Genomic DNA, 18,757 nt, shown 5'->3' on the forward strand with positions numbered 1-18,757 from the left:
GGCAACATTATCAGAAATCATCAACATAGTATAGGCAACATTAGACTATCATCCACATATTCTTTTTATTGAATAGAGCTTGAATTGCTTTTATTGAAAATAATTACACTACATCTCTTTTACATTTAGCTGTGTAATAAAACGCATTATTATTGTGTGACTAACTTACCATCCATGTGCGGATACTATCTGCCAGCTTGTAAACCTGTACCAGGTCTTCAGGGAGACTGACCTGGCCACCCTTGGACACTGCACAGAGGACAGAGAGAAAACATTACAGCCAACAGCAAGCCAGTAGGACCCTTTGCTAATCAGTCACACTATCACTAGTAAGATAGCTCAATGCTCTTGTTCAAAGTTACTGGTGCGGAGCAGATAAGTATCATATTTGCATGAGGCTTCCTCAGACCCTATACCGCCATGAAGACATTAAGCTGCTGCTAGCAGCCTCTTTGTGTGTTGTGCTTCCATTCATTTCACTTGCTCATGTGGAAGCACATTTGTGGGAAATGCAAGGTGGATCTAAACTCGCTTCTGCGATATGGCCAGGCCTGCAATTTCATCTGGCCATCTAGACAGCTATTGTCTCAGAGCTCCTGGGCTCAAATTACAGGAGACCCTAAAAAAACCTCATGCAGAAAATGGCTGCTTTTATCTGTAACAGTAATGTCCACTAGGCCTAGTAGACCAGCTCACTGTGCTCTTTTGCCCTTTTAAAGAGATGCTGGGTGTTACCGTACCATAGAGTCTGAGGCTGTGATGGAGGGCTGGGTGTTACCGTACCATAGAGTCTGAGGCTGTGATGGAGGGCTGGGTGTTACCGTACCATAGAGTTTGAGGCTGTGATGGAGGGCTGGTGTGTGGTAGACCATGGCTGACCACACGGCATTCACTGCCTGGTCCACCTTTGCGCCGCCAGCAATCTCGTTCCGGACGGCCTGCTTCTTGCAGGTCAACATGAGGCCTCTCATCAACTCCACCCTGGCGTCAGGGGAATCCGGAGACGGCTCCCATTTCGCAAAGGCCACAAGGAAGTCCAGCAGCCCATCCTCCGTTTCCACCTGGACAAAAGGGTGAGGTTGAGGTCAGCTGCAAAAAACATGAAGGTCCTCCAGGACATGACGAGGTCCACTGCTGGGGACAGTTACCTTCTCTCGGTCCTGACTCTGGGAGCCAGCGTTGCTCAGGCCGTGTCTGAAGATTGTCTTCCACAGTGTGGACGAGAGGACATGACTCATCTTCCCAGCAGGCTGCTCCTTCCCTTCATGGGTGTCTGAAGACATGAGTCATGACAACACAATGCTTCATTACAACATCGACCCCACCTATCTGTACAAACCCTGGCTTTGACCGTCTGACCGTCACACTGTCATATTCTCAATCCATAGCAACATTTCTAATCTCTCCATAAGCATTTGATGGCTGAAACAACCATTCGCATTACTGTGACTCTAGATAAACCCTACCAGCCATTCCAACTGGATATAGAATGGGATTATCTGAAATCCATAAATAAAGAAATCCAATAGAAGGCCGGTGGCCTGGTTCTCACCATGCACACCCCCCTCTTCCCTCCTCAACATCATCCTCCTACCACACTTTGACTAGTACTTAGAAATGTCTGCACTCTTATCCTGCAGTAATAGTATTGACTGATGCAGTGATTCCTAGCTGGGGTCTCCTCTGCACTGTAGCTTAAATATTATTCCTCTTTCTTCTACGGCGCTTTGGATAAACGTGTCTGCTATGTCTCGTTGTACAATGACAATAAAGTATCTATCCAAATGTAAATGTAAATGTGTGGTCCTGACCCAGTGGCATTTTGAGGGCCATGGTGCGGGACGCCAAATGGCCCATGAGTCTGGACACCAGCAGTTGCAGGTCGGAGATCCAGGAGACGGTGACGTCGGGCAGGCCATAGGAGGTGACGGTGAACTTGTAGCCCCACTCGTTATTACTGCTGTCCGAGTGGAAGAGGAACTGCAGCTGCGGGCCTCCTTTGAACGTCACTTTCTGCAGAGAGCACGTGTGGCAGAGCACAAGAGTACAAGGGTCAGAACTCCAACAGCGAGATTCAGTTTCTTTGGTTTCCTTAACATTTAGCGTAACAGTCAAATGTCCCAAAGGTCCACATACACACACACACACACACACACAACGGCTAAATGGAATTCCTTCAAAAAATGTATATTATGACATGTCCTCCATGATTACCTTTGGCCATTTCTCTGTGCCAACCTTCATGTCGTATCGAACTTTCCCACCTCTTGCATCAGTGAACTCCAGGTAATCGTACCTGCCAGAAGAAGAACGGAAGAGTACGCCACTTAAGTCACCTCCGTCACATTTTTAGGAAATGGGGAAATTAAAAAAGAGGGAAAAGGGAAATTGCTTTTTTGCACCAGACACTTCATCAGAAACACAGCCAGCTACCTTTTCTCTGTTTCACAGCGGTCATCGAACTCCACCTCGAAGGACGTGGCCCCGGGGCAGACGAACACGGTGGTCTCGTGCTGGCTGTTCTCGTAGTTGTGAGGGGACTCCATGTCCCACGTCTTCAGGACCACTGGCTGCTGAGGCTGCTGACAGTTCTCCATGTCCGCCTGTCCCAACACACAAACGCACAGCCTCAGAAATCTAATGACCCCTGAATGTACATCCCTACATGCCCACACATAAACACTGTAATGTTGGAATGACTGTAAAGTTTGATGCAAGGATAGTGCTGCCCATGAGAAACTGACCGAGGAGAAGATGTCCCCTGTGTCGCAGGAGAGGCTGGACAGCAGCTCCACCACAGAGCAGAAACTGTGCAGGAGCTCACAGTGAGGAATGTCCAGAGAGCACAGCTCCAGCAGGAAGATGATCTACACACACACACACACACACACACACATGCATATACACACACACACACACACACACACACACACACACACACACACACACACACACACACACACACACACACACACACACACACACACACACACACACGCGCAACACAAAAACATATATCACACACGTTGACATGTGAAACTATGCCAGCTCAGAACAGAACAAAACTGAAAGATATCTAAATTTACCAACTTACTACTTTTTATGGAAAAATGCTAAATATTTACCAGCTTACTAGCAAAAAAGTGCAGTTCCTATTCTATATTTCTGTTGGCCACTACCTAGCGACAATACTATGTGATACTTTACAGTCACTGACAAAAGTCTTGTCACCCCTTTTGAAATGTTGGTTTTTAAGCAAAATACACAGATATTTGGAGTTGATCTATGCTAAGTATGCTTAGCCACCATAAAGAAAGGAAGCGCCTGATCTAAGCTGAAAGGCCAGTGCGTGCGTGAGTGCGTGCGTGCGTGAGTGAGAGTGTGTACCAGCTGCCTGGTGGCGATGGCCATGATGGAGCCGCTCAGCTTCTCCATGAGCTCCGTGGTGCTGTGGCGCTGCAGCAGTGACGTTAGCATGGTGCGCGCCCCCGACAGGAACTGGTGCACGTCTACAGGAGGAGGAGGAAGGCGAGGAGGGTCAGGGTCAGGCAAACACACCAACAAACTGGGTAAAATGCTGGTGGTGACATTACAGAAATAGTTTGAAAAACTATTATGGTTTGCCGTACATGGATTACCGTTAAGTCTTAGTTAAGTCATAGACTAAAAGACTTAAAAGACTAATAGACTTCATTGAAGTTTTCTTCCAGACTAAGACCAGGCTTAATCCATGGAAGGGAAAATCGACTCATTATCTCTGGGGTTTTTCAAAGTTTTTAAGGCAAGTGGGACATTAAATAACTTGAAATGGCATCGTGCCAGCTCCTAACAAAAAAATTATAATAATACTGAATATATATTTCATATATAAATATATTTAAGAATTGATCCCATCCAGAGGCAGATGTCTTACATTCAGTGAGGATGGCCTTGGCCAGCTCGGAGGCTGTGGACGGCCCTGCTTTGAGCTGCAGGTAGCACCAGGACAGCAGGTTCCCCTGCAGCGCCCAGTAGAGGGACAGCAGAACCTTCCGGCTGGGCCCCCCGCTCGGTTCCACCATCACCGCCTCACACTGATGGACAAAGCACACATGGACACACACACACAGACACACACACAGACATTAGATCCCAGTGTGCTGTGCAGCAGTGCCATGCTCAGAGGACAGAGGTCCAGAGGGGGGCCTACAGTATAGTTTGCATACTTTCAGGCTGCATTGAGAGAGCAATGAATAATGCAAAGCATGGGAGAAGCTGACAAACTGAAAAGCCTATGAGGTTCAACTATTTAACTCTGTTTGGAACCTGATAACACGGTACAATGTTATCACCAAAGCTTTTGGTTTAACCCTTTGACAGAACAAAGAAAATGATTTTAAATCAATCACAAATATCTGATAAATGACTCTGCCAGGTTCAAAATCATTTAAAAAAGTGCACAATGTATTTCACCTGATGTAAAATGCTTACAAGGTTTGGCAAGTTAGGAGGCTAACCAGCTAACAATGTTGGGTAAGCAGCAACACACTCCAGTATAAGAGCAGAGCAACAGTGAAATGTACTGCAGAACATCAAACAAATCACACTGCTCCAAAAATAACACCTTACAAAACATTTATCCAGAGCACATTAAAATAGCAAGAGCTCTTCTTTTATTTAGACTGTAGCAGTTGGAGGGAAATTATGATGAATGGGACTCATGAAAGGATAATGAAGCTCTTTTGGGTTGTCAGGACCTATACATATTTCATGTTTAAAGAGGCATAAACAGGCATGTTGTGGGCAGCTGAAATCACTAGGCCCCCCATCTCTGAAAAGGGAACCCCATCAACCCACCTCTCGCATCGCTACACGGATGAGCGTGTCCATCACACTGAGGACGGGGCTGATGTTGAAGTCTGGGGGGGCATCTTTCGGGGGCAACAGGAGCAGACCGCTGGGGTCTTTGTCACTGTAAAAGCATAGGACATGGACAGGGTTAGGTGTTGAACATATCTGATTAGTGTGAGGACTAGGCATGACTTGTAGTGTATGTACGGCATGGACACGCTAAGACCCTGAACAAATCCGATTAGTGTGTGGACTATGTGTGACTTGTAGTGTTGACTCACCTGAAGTAGTTGCACAGAGACTCAAAAGTCAGTTTCACCGACTCCAGCTGATCTTCCTCAGTGATGCTTGTCTATAAAGAAACGTAGAAAAACAAATGTTCAACATTAAGCATTATACAGTATAAATACTGTGATTACTTTAAAAGAGGTACATTTTTCAAACTGATCACTCAACTAACCATCAAGTCAAAAAGCTTGTCCCTCCGACTTTGTTTGTAAGGGAAGAAGATGACCGCTCCGTTCAGTATGGCTTTCACGGCTTCCCGTCTGAGCGCTTTGTCCACTGTTGCTTCGCCCTCTGGACCATCCACCACTAATAACACAACACAAATCCTCTGCAATTACACAACATGTCTATCAACGTGTTCAAAATATTACATAATACAAAATTAATTTCATAATACTGCTCTCATAGCCCTGTCCAGTAGACAGAATAGCACTAGTAACAACCAATCAGAAAGCAGGTCGTGTTAAATAAACACCAGGTCGTTTTTTACCTAGAATAGCAGCTTCAAACTCATTTTGATTGTGTATTGACTTATAATAGGCATTCCAGAGCTAAGAGAGTATGTGCTGGGGCTCCTACCCTGACACAGGTGACTGTAGAGGTCCCACACGGCCTCGGAGTGGTCTCGCTCCGTGCTGGCCGAGGCCTCCGTGGGGCTCTGGCACGCCGGTGGACTGGGCAGCACGGGGAAGCAGTTCTGCAGCAGCTGGAGAAGCAGGACCCTCGTCTTCACCGCCTCCTCTCCCTCGCTGGGCAGGTGCACGCACACACACACACACACACACACACACACACACACACACACGCACAAGCACATACACATACAGACAGTCAACACACAAGATGCTTACTACATATTCAGAGAGACAGTTGGTGATTGGAAGTAACTGTGAATGTACTGTATGTGTACTCACATATTCCTGAGTTTGTTGTAGAACTCCCAGAAGAGTTGCAGGTTTAAGCCACTGAAGTCCAGCAGGAACTTCTGCTTGTAAAGGGACACATCCTGCACCAAATCACATCAACAGCTTGATCAACACATCAACATCAGAAGCCACATGACAGGTAGACAGATGAATGCAACAGAATGGATCTAGATCACAATCACTTCTGGTGAATAGAAAATCAGAACGGTCATAAATTAAATGCACTGACAAGTTCTGTGAAACTTAAATAGGCCTTTGTACCTTCAATAAAATTAACTAAATACATCAGAATACATCAATACATCATTCAAAGGATAGCATGACAAGAAAACTAATATGTACATGTGCATAACTGCTAAATAGGGAAAGTGATGCTAGATTATTGCTAAGTGAAGTTGTAAATGATGGTGGTGGATGACAGATGGCCCAGTTGCCCCACTGTAAGTAAAAGCAATGTCTAACTGTGGTAAGTAAAAGCGATGTCTAACTGTGCTAGGAGGTGCAGCAGCAGTGTGTACCATGTCTCTGGTGAGCTGCTGGATGAAGAAGAGGGTCTTTCTCAGGAGGGTGTGTCCTGTGGTGAGGCCGCTGTCGGCCCCCTCCGGCTCGAGGCTCAGCTCCTCCAGGGGCTCAGTCTGGTCGGCCCCCGGACACAGGTAGCCGCTGAAGCTGAGCTGCTGCACCCCCAGACGCTCCGCAGACTCCTGCCGCGCGCACAGGAACTTCACCATCAAGAACTGGACAGAGAGATGGAGAGAGTGAGAGTAGGTTTCACTCAAAGGTGTCACAAGGGTTACTCATGTGTTTAGTGTCCAGCAGCCAAATCAATGCCACACACGCACACACACACGCACGCGCGCGCACACGCGCACACACACACACACACACACACACACACACACACACACACACACTTGAATTGCTTGGGGAAAAAAGAGCTTAGCTAATTCATGAATCGGAGGAGCTGTGGCACAAAAAAGGCTGCAGCAAGCGGACCCAGGTTTCACATCTGACCTGTGGTCATTTCTGATCCCACGCTATCTCTTGCTTACTGTCCTATCTGAATAAAAGCATAGAGCCCAAAAACATACTTAAAGATTAACAACAAATAAGTTATTTTACAACTGAGTGACTGACACCTACTAAACCTCTCTGGCACAAGTACACACAATAAGGTCAGAGTTCTGTCAGGGTTATACAGTGCTGTTTGAGGGTCAATAGTTAACAGGCAATGCTGTGGATACATCAGGGTGGTGTTTTGTCTGAAAGTGAGGCATTGTGGGTGGACTGTGTGTTTTATTGTGCTCAGTCCTATGACTCACAGGGACTGAATGTGAAGGGGCTTTTCACACGAGTTTAGAAACAGACAGGTACGAATGCTGACCATTGACAGCGAGAGAGAGAGAGAGAGAGAGAGAGAGAGAGAGAGAGAGAGAGAGAGAGAGAGAGAGAGAGAGAGAGAGAGGTAGACAAGGAGAGAGATAGACAGAAAGAGAGCAGGACAGAGAGAGAGAGAGAGAGATGGGGAGAAAGTGAGAGTGTGTGTGAGAGAGGAAGAGAGGGAAAACAGTGAGTGTGTGCATACCTTTGACACCCGACACTGGCGCAGCTTGATCTCCACATCGTTCCAGTCCTCCTCCAGCTCGAAGCAGCCAATGGGATCATCCTCCGTCTGGCCTACACTGCTGGTGCTACGCAGTACCAGAGGCATGCAGTGGTCAACACACACACTCACACTAAAGGTTGAGTCATATTTACAGCCTGACCGGCCAGAAATACACCTACTGACATTACGGTACACGCCACAACTGCACGTCATATGTCAAGCCAATACAACTTCACAACACGTGGATAAACATATACATTTGGACAAAAGCACACAAGCCTGAATAAGGCTTAAACATATAATAAACGAGCAAAATTGCCATGTGTTACTTACCCGTTCTGAACAAAGTCTTTATAGTCCTTATGATCCCATACATCAAACTTTTTGAAGCGTTTAAAATGTTTGTCTGCATTAAAAGCGTCTGGATCATTGTAGGCAAACACAAGGCCACACTTGGCACCTATTGCTCCCTTGCGCACCTACAACAATAATGGGGTGAAAAAACAGCAACTTTTCAGTGTTTCCAAACAAGCCATTTTGAAAACTACAAAAGCTTCCTTTGGCTTCCAAAGGCTGTCTACAACAATGACGTAATTCTAGTTGAAACCAACAAAGGTAAAAACAGTACTTCCATATTGTGCCTTATATGCCATGCATTGTCTTACTTTACTTTTCTGTTATAACTAGAACTTCCTGCTAGCTTCATTCTAAGCTCAGAGAAACAAAGATGAAGGCAACAAGTTCAAACAAACCTACATACACTACAATTACCATTGGAATGCTTATCTCTGAATATAGACCGGTATTACAGTACTCAAAGTCTGCTGTCTAAACAACATTACTCCAAGACAGACATGCATTTCATTTGGGGACCGCAGGGTTGAATCCATAAACACATGGGCTTACTTTGATCTTTATCTGCGTGACCTGGAAGCTGCTCTGGTCCTCTGTGGACAGAATCACACTGGCTCGCTTCTTACCCGCCTCGGTAAGAAACCCTGCAACAACCAGCAGACAACTCACGTTAACATCTCAACTCAAATTCCAGGCTATTTCATGCTGTCTAACGAGCAAAGACAAACAAACTTTTCAAACCTATGAATCTTGGATTCTAGTTAAGTAAGCTGAGGGGTTTTTTTTGTACCACATCTTTTGAGATTGTTCAAAACTAAACAGAAAAGGACCACAGCAAAAATGAAAAAGCTGCATCCGAATTTGCCCTACCGTCTCCTGTGGTTGGTTCGGTCAGCATGCTCTCTGGACCCGACTTCTCCTCTTTGCCCTTCACATCACAGGCCTGCAGGCAAAGCTGCAGGGGTTTCCCTGTGGCCCAGGACAACACAACCGCACAAGTAAATAAACAGTGGAACAAACCAACACAATGGTGAGTCCTATCACAGTTCCATGGGTCTATAGGAGGGCTTACCGTGTCTGTGCAGCAGGCGTAGTCTGACCGTGGCCATGGACTTGAGGAGCGAGGATGCTCTATACTCCAGGTCCAGGTGCTCACAGATCCCCGACAGGGACTGCAGGACTTTGGCCACGTTCCCTCTGGCCAGGGCGAAGGCCAACAGGGTCAGCTCTGCATCGGGTGTCACACAACAGCTAGGGACACCATAGACAAAGACAGAGATATTTAGTAAACATCTAAATCGCTTGATAACGTACAGTTTCCTTGCCCAAATTATGCTATTCACGAAGCCTGAGTGACACATAACTTGACCCACATGGGGTCACTGCACTGCACCTACAACACTGACCAAAACCTAGATAGCTTAATGCGAGGGCATAATAAGTGTGGGGATTTGGAATTACTCTGCTATTCGGAGAAGGAAGCCGTCCACTTCTTCCAGGACGTTTGAGGAGAAGAACTTGGGGAACTCGGTGGAGGCTGGAGTTAAGGACAGCGGGGGCATGTGCTGTAAGGCTTTCCTGCAGACAGAAGGGAAAGCAGAGAAGAGTTAAGGCATTAGGGAACTTAGAACATTTTGTGGTTAGGACCAACAACAACAGTGGTTAGGACTTAAGAGTTTGACTGCTGTCTATTATAGCTTATGGGTGCAGTAAAAAAATAAATAACTGACACTAGTTTTATGTCTCCACTAAAAGCTAAAATAATGCATGTAATGCCATTTAATGTCATCATGACAGACAGAGTGGAAATGTGTCTTGGAAATGTTCAGCCAATGATCATGAAACACCTACATAGATGAAGAGGACACCACACTGTAAGTTTTCTCTTGCAAAGAAATTCAGTCAAGAACAATACTGGCTCAGACATAAAAAACAACTAGCGAGGCTCAAACTACAGTTTTAGAAATCAATGCATCCAAAGCATATGCCAACATAAGTAACCATAAGTCAGCAAAAAAGCAGAACGAAAAGACAGTACTTTGGAAAGAAAACAGTTTCCAGAAACCACCACCTCTGCTTCGTAATGGCATGAGGTGCGATGCGGTAACCCTAATAAGCCATAGAAGAAAGCCCAGCTGGATAGTGACTCACTGAGTGTTCTGTAAGACCGTCTGAGCCAGGACGGGGTTGGTCTCCATGGAAGCGGTGACTAAGGAAGTCAGGAGCGACAGGTACCAGATGGCTGAGGCGTCGGTGACGGACACCTCCTTGCTCTTGGTGATCTGATAGCCCATGGTCTTCAAGCCGTGGATACGGGTGTCACAGCCGTCACTCAGACACCGCTTGATGTTGATTTGTACATCTGAGGTAGGCAGACACAAGACAACCACATTAATAAGACTAAACCACCAATACAGAAATGGACTCTAAAATAATAACAATAACAACATATTATAAGCTACATCTTTTGTATTATTGTAGTTGATAAGTGAAAGAGAGTTAATAGAGAAGAGTGGAGGGTGGCTGACATGGATGGGTGATGTTGGCGTTCTCCAGCAGGGCCACGTAGCCCATGACGTTGCTGGGGATGCGGACCTCGCGGATCTCCTGCAGTGTGTGACGGTTCCTCCCCACCGCCACCGACACCAGCTGGGGCATGTAGCTGTGGTCGTTGGAGGCCACGGCAATGGACAGTCGTCTCAGCACCACGTCCGGCTTCATCTTCAACCTGTTGGGTAAAGCGACAGCCTCTTACTTCACCAACCGTGCCCTGTCCACTGCGCAAGTGATCGGAGTGCTACGGTGATCAAACACACTTTTGGGGGGGTTTTGGAGGGGCGTTAGGAGCTCATTTGTATAACCTTATCCAGTGTGAGCGGGCGCTGCCGTCGGACTGCCAGTACGACGTAGTCTCTCCGTTTGTCATTTTGCTTGCTTCGTGGGTGTTGGAGGACACCTCGATGAGACTGTAGCACTGAGTGATGACCTTCACCTTGTCTACTTCCGGGTCACGATGAAACTCCGCTCTGTATTGGATGTCTAAATCTAGAGGAGGAAGTCATCCGCAAATATGGGATCAGGTCAGTTTATGAACTAAAGAAATAGTCAACTCTGTTTAAAATGAAAATGTTTTGAACAGCCTAAAGCTTGATTGCGATATAATGCATGTGATTGCTTACCTTTCTCTTTTTGCAGCAAGTAGTCCAGATAGTCCTGCATAACCTTTGCCCTCATAGTGCAGATGCTGTTGTAGCCCTCCAGGAGGGGAAAAGGAATGGCATTACTGGGGATACGATTCCGGTGCAAAAACTTCAAGATTTTGGAAGCGTGGTCCCCCAGGCGATCTTTTGACTTAGAGAAAATGTCTACAAAACCTGGAGGGGGGGGGAAACCCACAGATGACGAATGATTCACCATAGCAATCTCATTACAATCATTCACCTCTTTACCGCTTTCAGATGTAAACAACATCCTGCCAGACAGGCAACCTTAACCTCCAATCAGAGTGTTTGTTTACCTTCAAAACATGATCACCTGGACAGAGGTTTTATCACCTGAAGGGAGGTTTCTGTACCTGGTGTGAGAGAGCAAGCCTGGAGCTGCCTGATAACATGACTGAGTTCCCCCTGCAAGTTGGCACCATTGCAGTTCTTCAGAGCCATGAGCATGTTCTCCACATCCACAAAGCCATCGCCCTCTGCATCAAACTGCCCAAAAGCCTACACATAGAGGGGGAAGGCACAAACACTTTCTTTGAGCTAGGTGGTGAATACTGATGAAGTCCATCAAGCCATCTCCTAATAGGACAATATCACACTGCATAGGCCTAGTAGCTCTACAGCATGGCTAAAAGCACAGCTATAATTGAAAGTCCTTGAAAAGGTATTGCTAAAAGTTCTAGACAAATTTAATAGGCTACAATCTAAAGAACTGAACCTCTACATTCAGTCCTTGTTGTTGCCATGACAGTTGCCGAGGGAGGCTACAGACAGGGGACATAAAGTAAGCCTGGGAGATGACAGATGGTTCACTGACACGATGACTAAACAACAACGTGAGCGTAACTACTATGTTTATGTTCTTCTGCTTGAACCATATTATTGGTTTACATTTTGGCATCCCGAAGTTATTTGTATTGCGTTGTCGATGCCTGGAGACTAGCCTACAATAGTGAGCCCATGCAATGATCACAGTTTTCAGATATCCACAATCAGTGTCGGTGTGTTTAAGGCATGGAAGGTGACAGCAAATAAGTTTGCGAAAGAAAAATCAAACACTTAGTAGGCAATCAATGAGCTCTCACAATTTGCCAAGAAAACGAAAGCAAGACAACAGTTAGACCATAAGACCGGGGAGATCAGTTCACCCCTCTGGAACATTGATCACATTAAACTGAGTTGACGCCTGTTTGGCCTGCTGTCAACCTGGCTTTTTATACCTCCTCGCACTCCTCTCGTGGGGCGTCTCTGCTTTCCAGCATCTCACAGAATTGCTCCACAGTTACCGACTCCTCTCCCCGGCCCAGGCGTTCCTCCAACCACCGCACCAGAGCGCCCTCATTCCGTGTAAGGACCGACTCGGATATAGCGACCCAGGAGTCGCTCATGCGGGCCGCTGCCTCTCTCAGTTTGACTTGCTCTAAAAGGTCTCCGGGGGTGGGCAATCCGCTACTCGGTACGGCAGGGTTATTTGATCCCTTTCCGTTTCTTGCTGAGCCAGAACCTCCGCCACTGCCAGCCCCTGCGCCTGTGGCCGCAGAGGCCGGGCTGCCTTCCGCAAACCCTGGGCTTTCCGTCTCGACATCTTCCTCGTCACCACTACCACCACCGCAGCCGCTCTCTCCGTTGCCCATGCTGATCAATGTCCCCAGGATTTCTTTTGATTTTCAGCGGCGCGGTAGGGGTCAGTTTCACACTTGGGCTAAACAAATCCACAGCCCTTCCCAGCCCGTGTGTTCCTTCGTTGTCACTAACGTTAGTACTACCGCATTGACGTACTGTACGCAGCACGTAAGCTACGTCGGCACTTATTTGAAACTTCCTTGTTTGGTTGGGTGCCTCTAGTGGCTAAATAAAAATAAAATCGGATCAAACAAAAATCTTTTAGATATATCTTTTTAGCCCGTGTGAAATACTCTCTCCGTCACACATTCAACTAGTAACGGCATCAGGCAGTAATTATTCCATAATGGCTGACAGTTTGACCTGGTATTCCGTTTTCCAGAGAGAACATGCCATGTTGTGAAAATGGTTCTTAAAGCCTTTTCATTCGGCCAACGAATGGACTAGCCAGTTAAACAGGTGAACTTTACACGCTTCAATTGATAAATCTGTCTACAGACACTGTATGACAGGTCACCGATTAGTATATTATACCTCAACAAAATTGGCATTTCATTTCTACTTAACGACGGCTATCCAATTGATGAAAGATCAGGTATGCTACATGACACCACCAACAGACATGCGCGGTAATGACATAATGATTGACTTCCGGGGAAAGCCTCTGTAGAAGATGTTTGTATTTGGCTACTATGTAGGCTAGCCTGTTTATGATATCTTTCTATGTTATAGTAATACGTTTGAAAAGCGATGTTGACATATTTCATTGTGCTTGTAGTGGCGTGTTTAACTGCGCTCATGGTTCCATATGATTGGGCAGCTGTATGGGATGCGATGCTTCGCTCACTTGGAGCATCAAATGCACCTGTCCGGATGATAACGAAAAGTGAGCTCTCTAAATACAACGGGGAAGTCAATCGCCCAGGGTTATACGTGGCAGTTTTGGGACAGGTATTTGATGTAAATAAAGGACGCAAACATTACGGCCCAGGTGGAGGTTACCATTTCTTTTCAGGTAGCCTTGGTTTTCATATCTTATGTTTGGTTTTGGTTATGGCAATCACGTCTTCTATCCAATTAGTCATATTTTGTTGCATTTTACTAATATCCTGATGTTGATCCATCCCACCACACAATCAACAAAAATATACCATATGCATGGCCAATCTTTGAAGATAGGGAGACCTCTAGGGTTAGGCCTATAGTCTAATTTGAACAATATAGGACTGGACATTTGATGACAGAGCATGCCATATTTAATAGCAGTACAGTGGTCTGATCAAAATGAGAGGCTGGTGGTCACATGATAGCCAATTATATAATTATGTATGCCCAATCATGGCACAGACACCAGTTTTGCAAGGATTTGCAATAAACTGTGCATACTGTACAGTGTCATAGTATTTCCAACTTATTGCAGAGGTTTACACTCACAATATTTGTACAAACCTGTAATTCAGTTTTATGACTAACCAAATCACTGGTGAGTTTTTGTAGCTTGTTGGTAAGCAATATCATAGTAGGCTCAAAAATGACTGTCACAGTTGTAGTTCCACAGTTTTCAGATATGAAGTAAAAAAACAAATGAATACATGCATACCCTTTCTCATCTAATCTTTTGAGAATACCATCCAATTGAGTTTAAGTTTAAAGCAACAAGGAGTTAGGTCTAAAACTAGCAAGCCAAATGGGCCATCTAATGGTCTCCTTACACCAAAAAACTTTGATAAGATTTGGGAAAGATTCTTGAAAGATTGGAGTCTTTTGAGTAAAGCTTGAATGGGGGGCATTAGTTAAAAGACTACACAATCTTTCCGAAATCTTGTCAAAGTTGTTTGGTTTAAGGTGGCCATTAGACATCAAAACAATGTTAAACACCACCAAGAGGCAAGAATCCACAGCTATATTTCTTTGCTCCAGTAGAGGGCAGCCACACACCTAGTATAGGATCATTAGCAGTATGGTGTTACATGTAAACTAAACCTTTGTGTCAGAAATATAAGTACAAGAAACACATCCGTTATAACAAAACTTCGCACTCAGCTAACATCTGAGATTTTGTCCAGGATACCGTAGTTGTAAGCCTTCTGATGTTGGTAAAGTTATCATAGGCACATTACACACAAGATTTATTTGAATTTGAATTTGTTTCTACTGTTCATTCACATTATTTAGATTGTTGTGATTTTATAACTATTTTATAACTGTCCAAGGGCACAACAAGGGGTCTTCTGTGCCTATGGGTCATTCTACAGATTTGTTGCCATTTAGTGTAGTAGTGTCAGTGTCCCAAGCTGTTTACCTGTTAGCTTTTCAGAACATTTATCAAACTACACTTAAATTGCAACATTTCAAAGTTTTATATGTAATTGAGAAGATAATTTATACAGAGATTTATTTCAACAGATATGTTTGTTGTTCCTAAGACTATTAAGAATTTCCCCATTGACCATTATGGAAACAGCATGACTCATTTTGAGTACATATAGTGTTAAATCATAAAGCTGTTTTTTGTTGTTAAATTCAATGAAGATGACCCTCTTGTCAAGCGTAATTTTGAAAAGAGATTGAAAAAGAGATTTCATTTTCAGAGAAATGTAGGCTTTTAACCCTGTCCCTGTGTTTCAATCAATGCTGTAAAGCAACCATTTCCCCCTCCCAATAAAATGGTAGTTTGATCCTTTTCAAATCATTTATGAAGGAAGTGGCATCATCAAAGTTTTCAGAACAGCATGGTATGACAAGTGGTCCGTTTCTCTCTCACATGTGCACTTATGTGGACTTATGCACATGTGAACTTGGTCAATCTCAGGATTCAACACTGTTATAGGGGAAACTCAAAGTTAAGAAAAGGTTTTACAAAAACGTGTTTTTATAGCTAGGAAGTATAACAATATCTAAATTGACTTATTCAATGTGACATTGCTAACAGATTAGCGGAAAATCTTCAACCCCGTCACATTTTTCAATGTTAATGGGTTTAATGGCTGAACATTGTTCATGTTAAGATGGGAAAAAGTATTTTCTATCAAGTACACACATTACTTTGTCACATCAAATAAAAAAGCTTAACATTGTAATTCTTTCTGTGGTTTCAGGTAAAGACGCATCCAGAGCATTTGTGACTGGGGATTTCACAGAAGCGGGACTGACTGATGATGTGTCTGACCTTTCCCCCTCTCAAATTGTGGCTCTGTATGACTGGCTGACGTTTTATCAAAAGGATTACACCCCAGTTGGTAGGCATACACCTTACACTTGTCACCTACAGAAAGTGCACAATCTCAAATCATAATCATAATAAGGTTTCTATCTTCAGATGAAACATTTATTTAATGTTTTAGTTAAGTGACATCTTTAAATGTATGTTTTACCTTAGGAGGTCCTATGTGTCCTGTGTTACAGGAAGGGCGGAGGGCTATTTCTACAGCGCTGATGGGGAGCCCACGGAGGCCCTGCGGCAGGTGGAGGTGGCCTTAGAGCAAGGCCTGCAGCTCAAGGCCCAGGCCCAGGCCCACAGTGTGCAGTACCCGCCCTGCAACACAGAGTGGAGCTCCGCAGGGGGACGCGTCTGGTGCTCCACACAGAGGTGGGGTCTCGCTGACTGTAATCATGATAAGAAGTTAGGGGACTATTCTCTCTGGAGCAGGAATGAGAAGTAAATAGACAACGCAACAAGTCATGATCTTAACTGGTTATGATCAATTAGTCAAGAGACTATTTCGGTGTATAACCATGCACAAAGAACCATGCATACAGATGTAGTGTAAAATGCACATATGACTATGGAGGGGCAAGGGATTGAAGTGGTAGGGGAGTATACATTCTTAGGAACAATAATAGATGCTAAGCTATCATGGAATCCCAACACTGATGCCATCTATAAAAAGGGTCTGCAGCAACTATATTTCATGTGGAAGCTGAGACAGTTCAGAGTAGAAAGAGACATGATGGTCCTTTTCTATCGCTCTTTAGTTGAGAGTATTTTAACTTTCTGCTCCATTGCCTGGTATTTTTCACTGTCAGTGACAAACAAATAATTTATTTACAAAATAAATTACATAGGATAGTTAACATGGTCAGCAAGATTGCTGGACAGCAGTTAAATTCTCTGACCACGATCTGCGAATCCAGGGTGGTGAGGAAAGGACAAGCAATTTGCGGTGACAGGTTACATCCCCTATTTAAGGCGTATGAGGTGCTGCCATCAGGCAGAAGGTATAGGGTGCCGTCCTTACAAACCAACCGGGCTCGCAAATCATTTATTCCTACCAGCATTACACTGATGAACAAGTTAAGGAAAATAACTTGATCCTTTCTGTGTGATTATACTTTGGTATAATATTAAAAGGTTACTGATGATATTGCACCTTACTACTGATAGCCTACTGGTACTAATTATACTGCATTTTACTATTTTATAATGTAGAGATACTTGGTGCTGTGTATTGTTGTTGTGTGGGGTTGTGGGAGAGTTTAGCGGTCCTATTGTTGTCTGTCTATCTGATGAGCCATATGGTGCAAGATGAATTTCTGAATCAATAAATGTCTATCTGTACTTGATGTGCAGTAGAAAATGTACTTGATGCAGCAACACCTAATCAGTAGGGTAAAACTAACCTGTCTCACAACGGTCTAAACCCAGCTCACATTCCCCATGTGGGTGGACAATACAACGCTTGGTGAATTCTGCTTTACAATGATAGGAAGACCTGAAAATAGCAAAGAGTATCTAATGTGCTAAGTATCTGACTTTATGGAAGCTCTGTTTTGAGTTCTTCATATATTCTTGGTGATTTCAATGTATTCATGATGCTGCTTACTGTGTGATTTGTCTGTCTAGTGGCGGTGTGAAAAGAGAGTGGGTTGGCGTTCCAAGGAAGCTCTTCTCTCCTGGTTCCAGCCGCTCTCACTGTGTGTGCCTGCAGCAGGAGCTCAGCCGCTCGGACAACCCCAACCTGCAGGAGTACAGCGGCTGTCCAGCTGAGGCAGAATCCTGCTTTGTCAGGGAACACTGAACTAGCACAGACATTTCAATCACACAGTCCCTCTTAATCCTAATCTGAAATTCTTGAAGACTGAAAGTTTTTATCACTGGTTGAAAATAAATGTTTTTTTTTTTTAGTATGTCACAGAGTTTCTCACCACAGTTATTTAATGAATTGTTGAGTTTTGGTCTAAAACAAGCATATAGGATACAAAAACTTTGCTAACAGTATAGTTGGCATTGCTAAAAGCTTGCTAATAAGCTAACTGTTCCATCCTGAAGCAGTCCACAGGACTACATAGTGCATAGCCTGGATGGGGTGTGCGGGAACAACAGGTGTTCATTTATCCTTCATATCACCATGTTCACCATAAACGTATGTGTTCATTCACTCAAGCCTGCTAGTTGCTATTATAACCTTGTTGAAAGTCTCCAGCTAGGTCATGTGTGGACTTGAATTTGAGGGAACAGGGCCTGGAAAGTCTTTGACAAGTTTAAGAAGGTGCGGGAGTCCTGGATCAGTGGAAGAGCAGATGGGGCATAGATCCTGCTTGGGTGAGATCAAGTGCAGCACTGTCTGCAGGTGTTTGGCTGAATTCCCAACCTGGCTCATTCAATCTGGCCCCCTAATAATCCCCCAGTGTAATTGGCTCATTCATTCATTCCCTCACTCTCCACCTCAAGCTGGTGCGTGGTGAGCGTTCTGGCACATAATGGCTGCCGTGCATCACCCAGATGGCTGCTACACGTTAGTGGTGGTTAATGAGGCTTCCCCTGCACTCTGAAGCTCTTTGGGTGCCTTAAAAAGTGCTGTAGAAATGCAATGTGGTTTTGTTATAGCCACTCACTATGACCCACAACAGGAGCTGGACACAGCAACACGCATAAGATCAACAGCTCTCTCCATGGCCTAGGGAGAATGTTT

The 18,757-nt window shown here is 44.7% G+C and overlaps 2 protein-coding genes across 7 annotated transcripts in view; one reads left to right on the forward strand and one right to left on the reverse strand.

The window, feature by feature from the left end:
- Positions 1–13,085, reverse strand: part of zzef1 (zinc finger, ZZ-type with EF hand domain 1) — a 38,820-nt gene extending 25,735 nt beyond the window's left edge. The window contains exons 1-27 of one of the 2 annotated variants that reach the window (XM_042091729.1): positions 12,443–13,085; positions 11,579–11,723; positions 11,184–11,378; positions 10,866–11,049; positions 10,533–10,732; positions 10,156–10,366; positions 9,466–9,582; positions 9,077–9,255; positions 8,875–8,973; positions 8,557–8,648; positions 7,984–8,129; positions 7,630–7,735; positions 6,563–6,781; positions 6,033–6,124; positions 5,698–5,867; positions 5,291–5,424; positions 5,112–5,182; positions 4,837–4,951; positions 3,914–4,073; positions 3,388–3,509; positions 2,745–2,867; positions 2,434–2,603; positions 2,215–2,296; positions 1,812–2,013; positions 1,149–1,273; positions 827–1,061; positions 170–249 (exon numbers count right to left, since the gene is read on the reverse strand). In XM_042091729.1, coding sequence (XP_041947663.1) covers positions 170–249; positions 827–1,061; positions 1,149–1,273; positions 1,812–2,013; positions 2,215–2,296; positions 2,434–2,603; positions 2,745–2,867; positions 3,388–3,509; positions 3,914–4,073; positions 4,837–4,951; positions 5,112–5,182; positions 5,291–5,424; positions 5,698–5,867; positions 6,033–6,124; positions 6,563–6,781; positions 7,630–7,735; positions 7,984–8,129; positions 8,557–8,648; positions 8,875–8,973; positions 9,077–9,255; positions 9,466–9,582; positions 10,156–10,366; positions 10,533–10,732; positions 10,866–11,049; positions 11,184–11,378; positions 11,579–11,723; positions 12,443–12,856 — 4,188 coding nt within the window. In that variant the 5' untranslated portion in view covers positions 12,857–13,085. Of the gene's footprint in view, positions 1–169; positions 250–826; positions 1,062–1,148; positions 1,274–1,811; positions 2,014–2,214; positions 2,297–2,433; positions 2,604–2,744; positions 2,868–3,387; positions 3,510–3,913; positions 4,074–4,836; positions 4,952–5,111; positions 5,183–5,290; positions 5,425–5,697; positions 5,868–6,032; positions 6,125–6,562; positions 6,782–7,629; positions 7,736–7,983; positions 8,130–8,556; positions 8,649–8,874; positions 8,974–9,076; positions 9,256–9,465; positions 9,583–10,155; positions 10,367–10,532; positions 10,733–10,820; positions 11,050–11,183; positions 11,379–11,578; positions 11,724–12,442 lie in introns of those variants that run through there. The other variant, XM_042091730.1, reaches the window with a different exon arrangement.
- On the forward strand, positions 11,977–17,977 carry LOC121708823 (neuferricin). 5 transcript variants are annotated; one of them, XM_042091732.1, is made up of 5 exons: positions 12,028–12,058; positions 13,624–13,860; positions 15,944–16,084; positions 16,251–16,434; positions 17,689–17,977. In XM_042091732.1, the coding sequence occupies exons 1-5, from the start codon at positions 12,043–12,045 to the stop codon at positions 17,861–17,863; spliced, it is 753 nt and encodes a 250-aa protein (XP_041947666.1). In that variant the 5' UTR covers positions 12,028–12,042; the 3' UTR covers positions 17,864–17,977. The 5 variants fall into 5 exon arrangements, with proteins under 5 accessions (XP_041947669.1, XP_041947666.1, XP_041947667.1 ...); XM_042091733.1 differs by lacking the exon at positions 12,028–12,058 and adding an exon at positions 13,367–13,440; XM_042091735.1 differs by lacking the exon at positions 13,624–13,860 and having other exon boundaries at positions 11,977–12,058.
- The last annotated feature ends 780 nt before the right edge of the window (positions 17,978–18,757 follow it).

Source organism: Alosa sapidissima, chromosome 5 (assembly GCF_018492685.1).
Source record: "Alosa sapidissima isolate fAloSap1 chromosome 5, fAloSap1.pri, whole genome shotgun sequence".
Lineage (NCBI taxonomy): Eukaryota > Metazoa > Chordata > Actinopteri > Clupeiformes > Clupeidae > Alosa > Alosa sapidissima.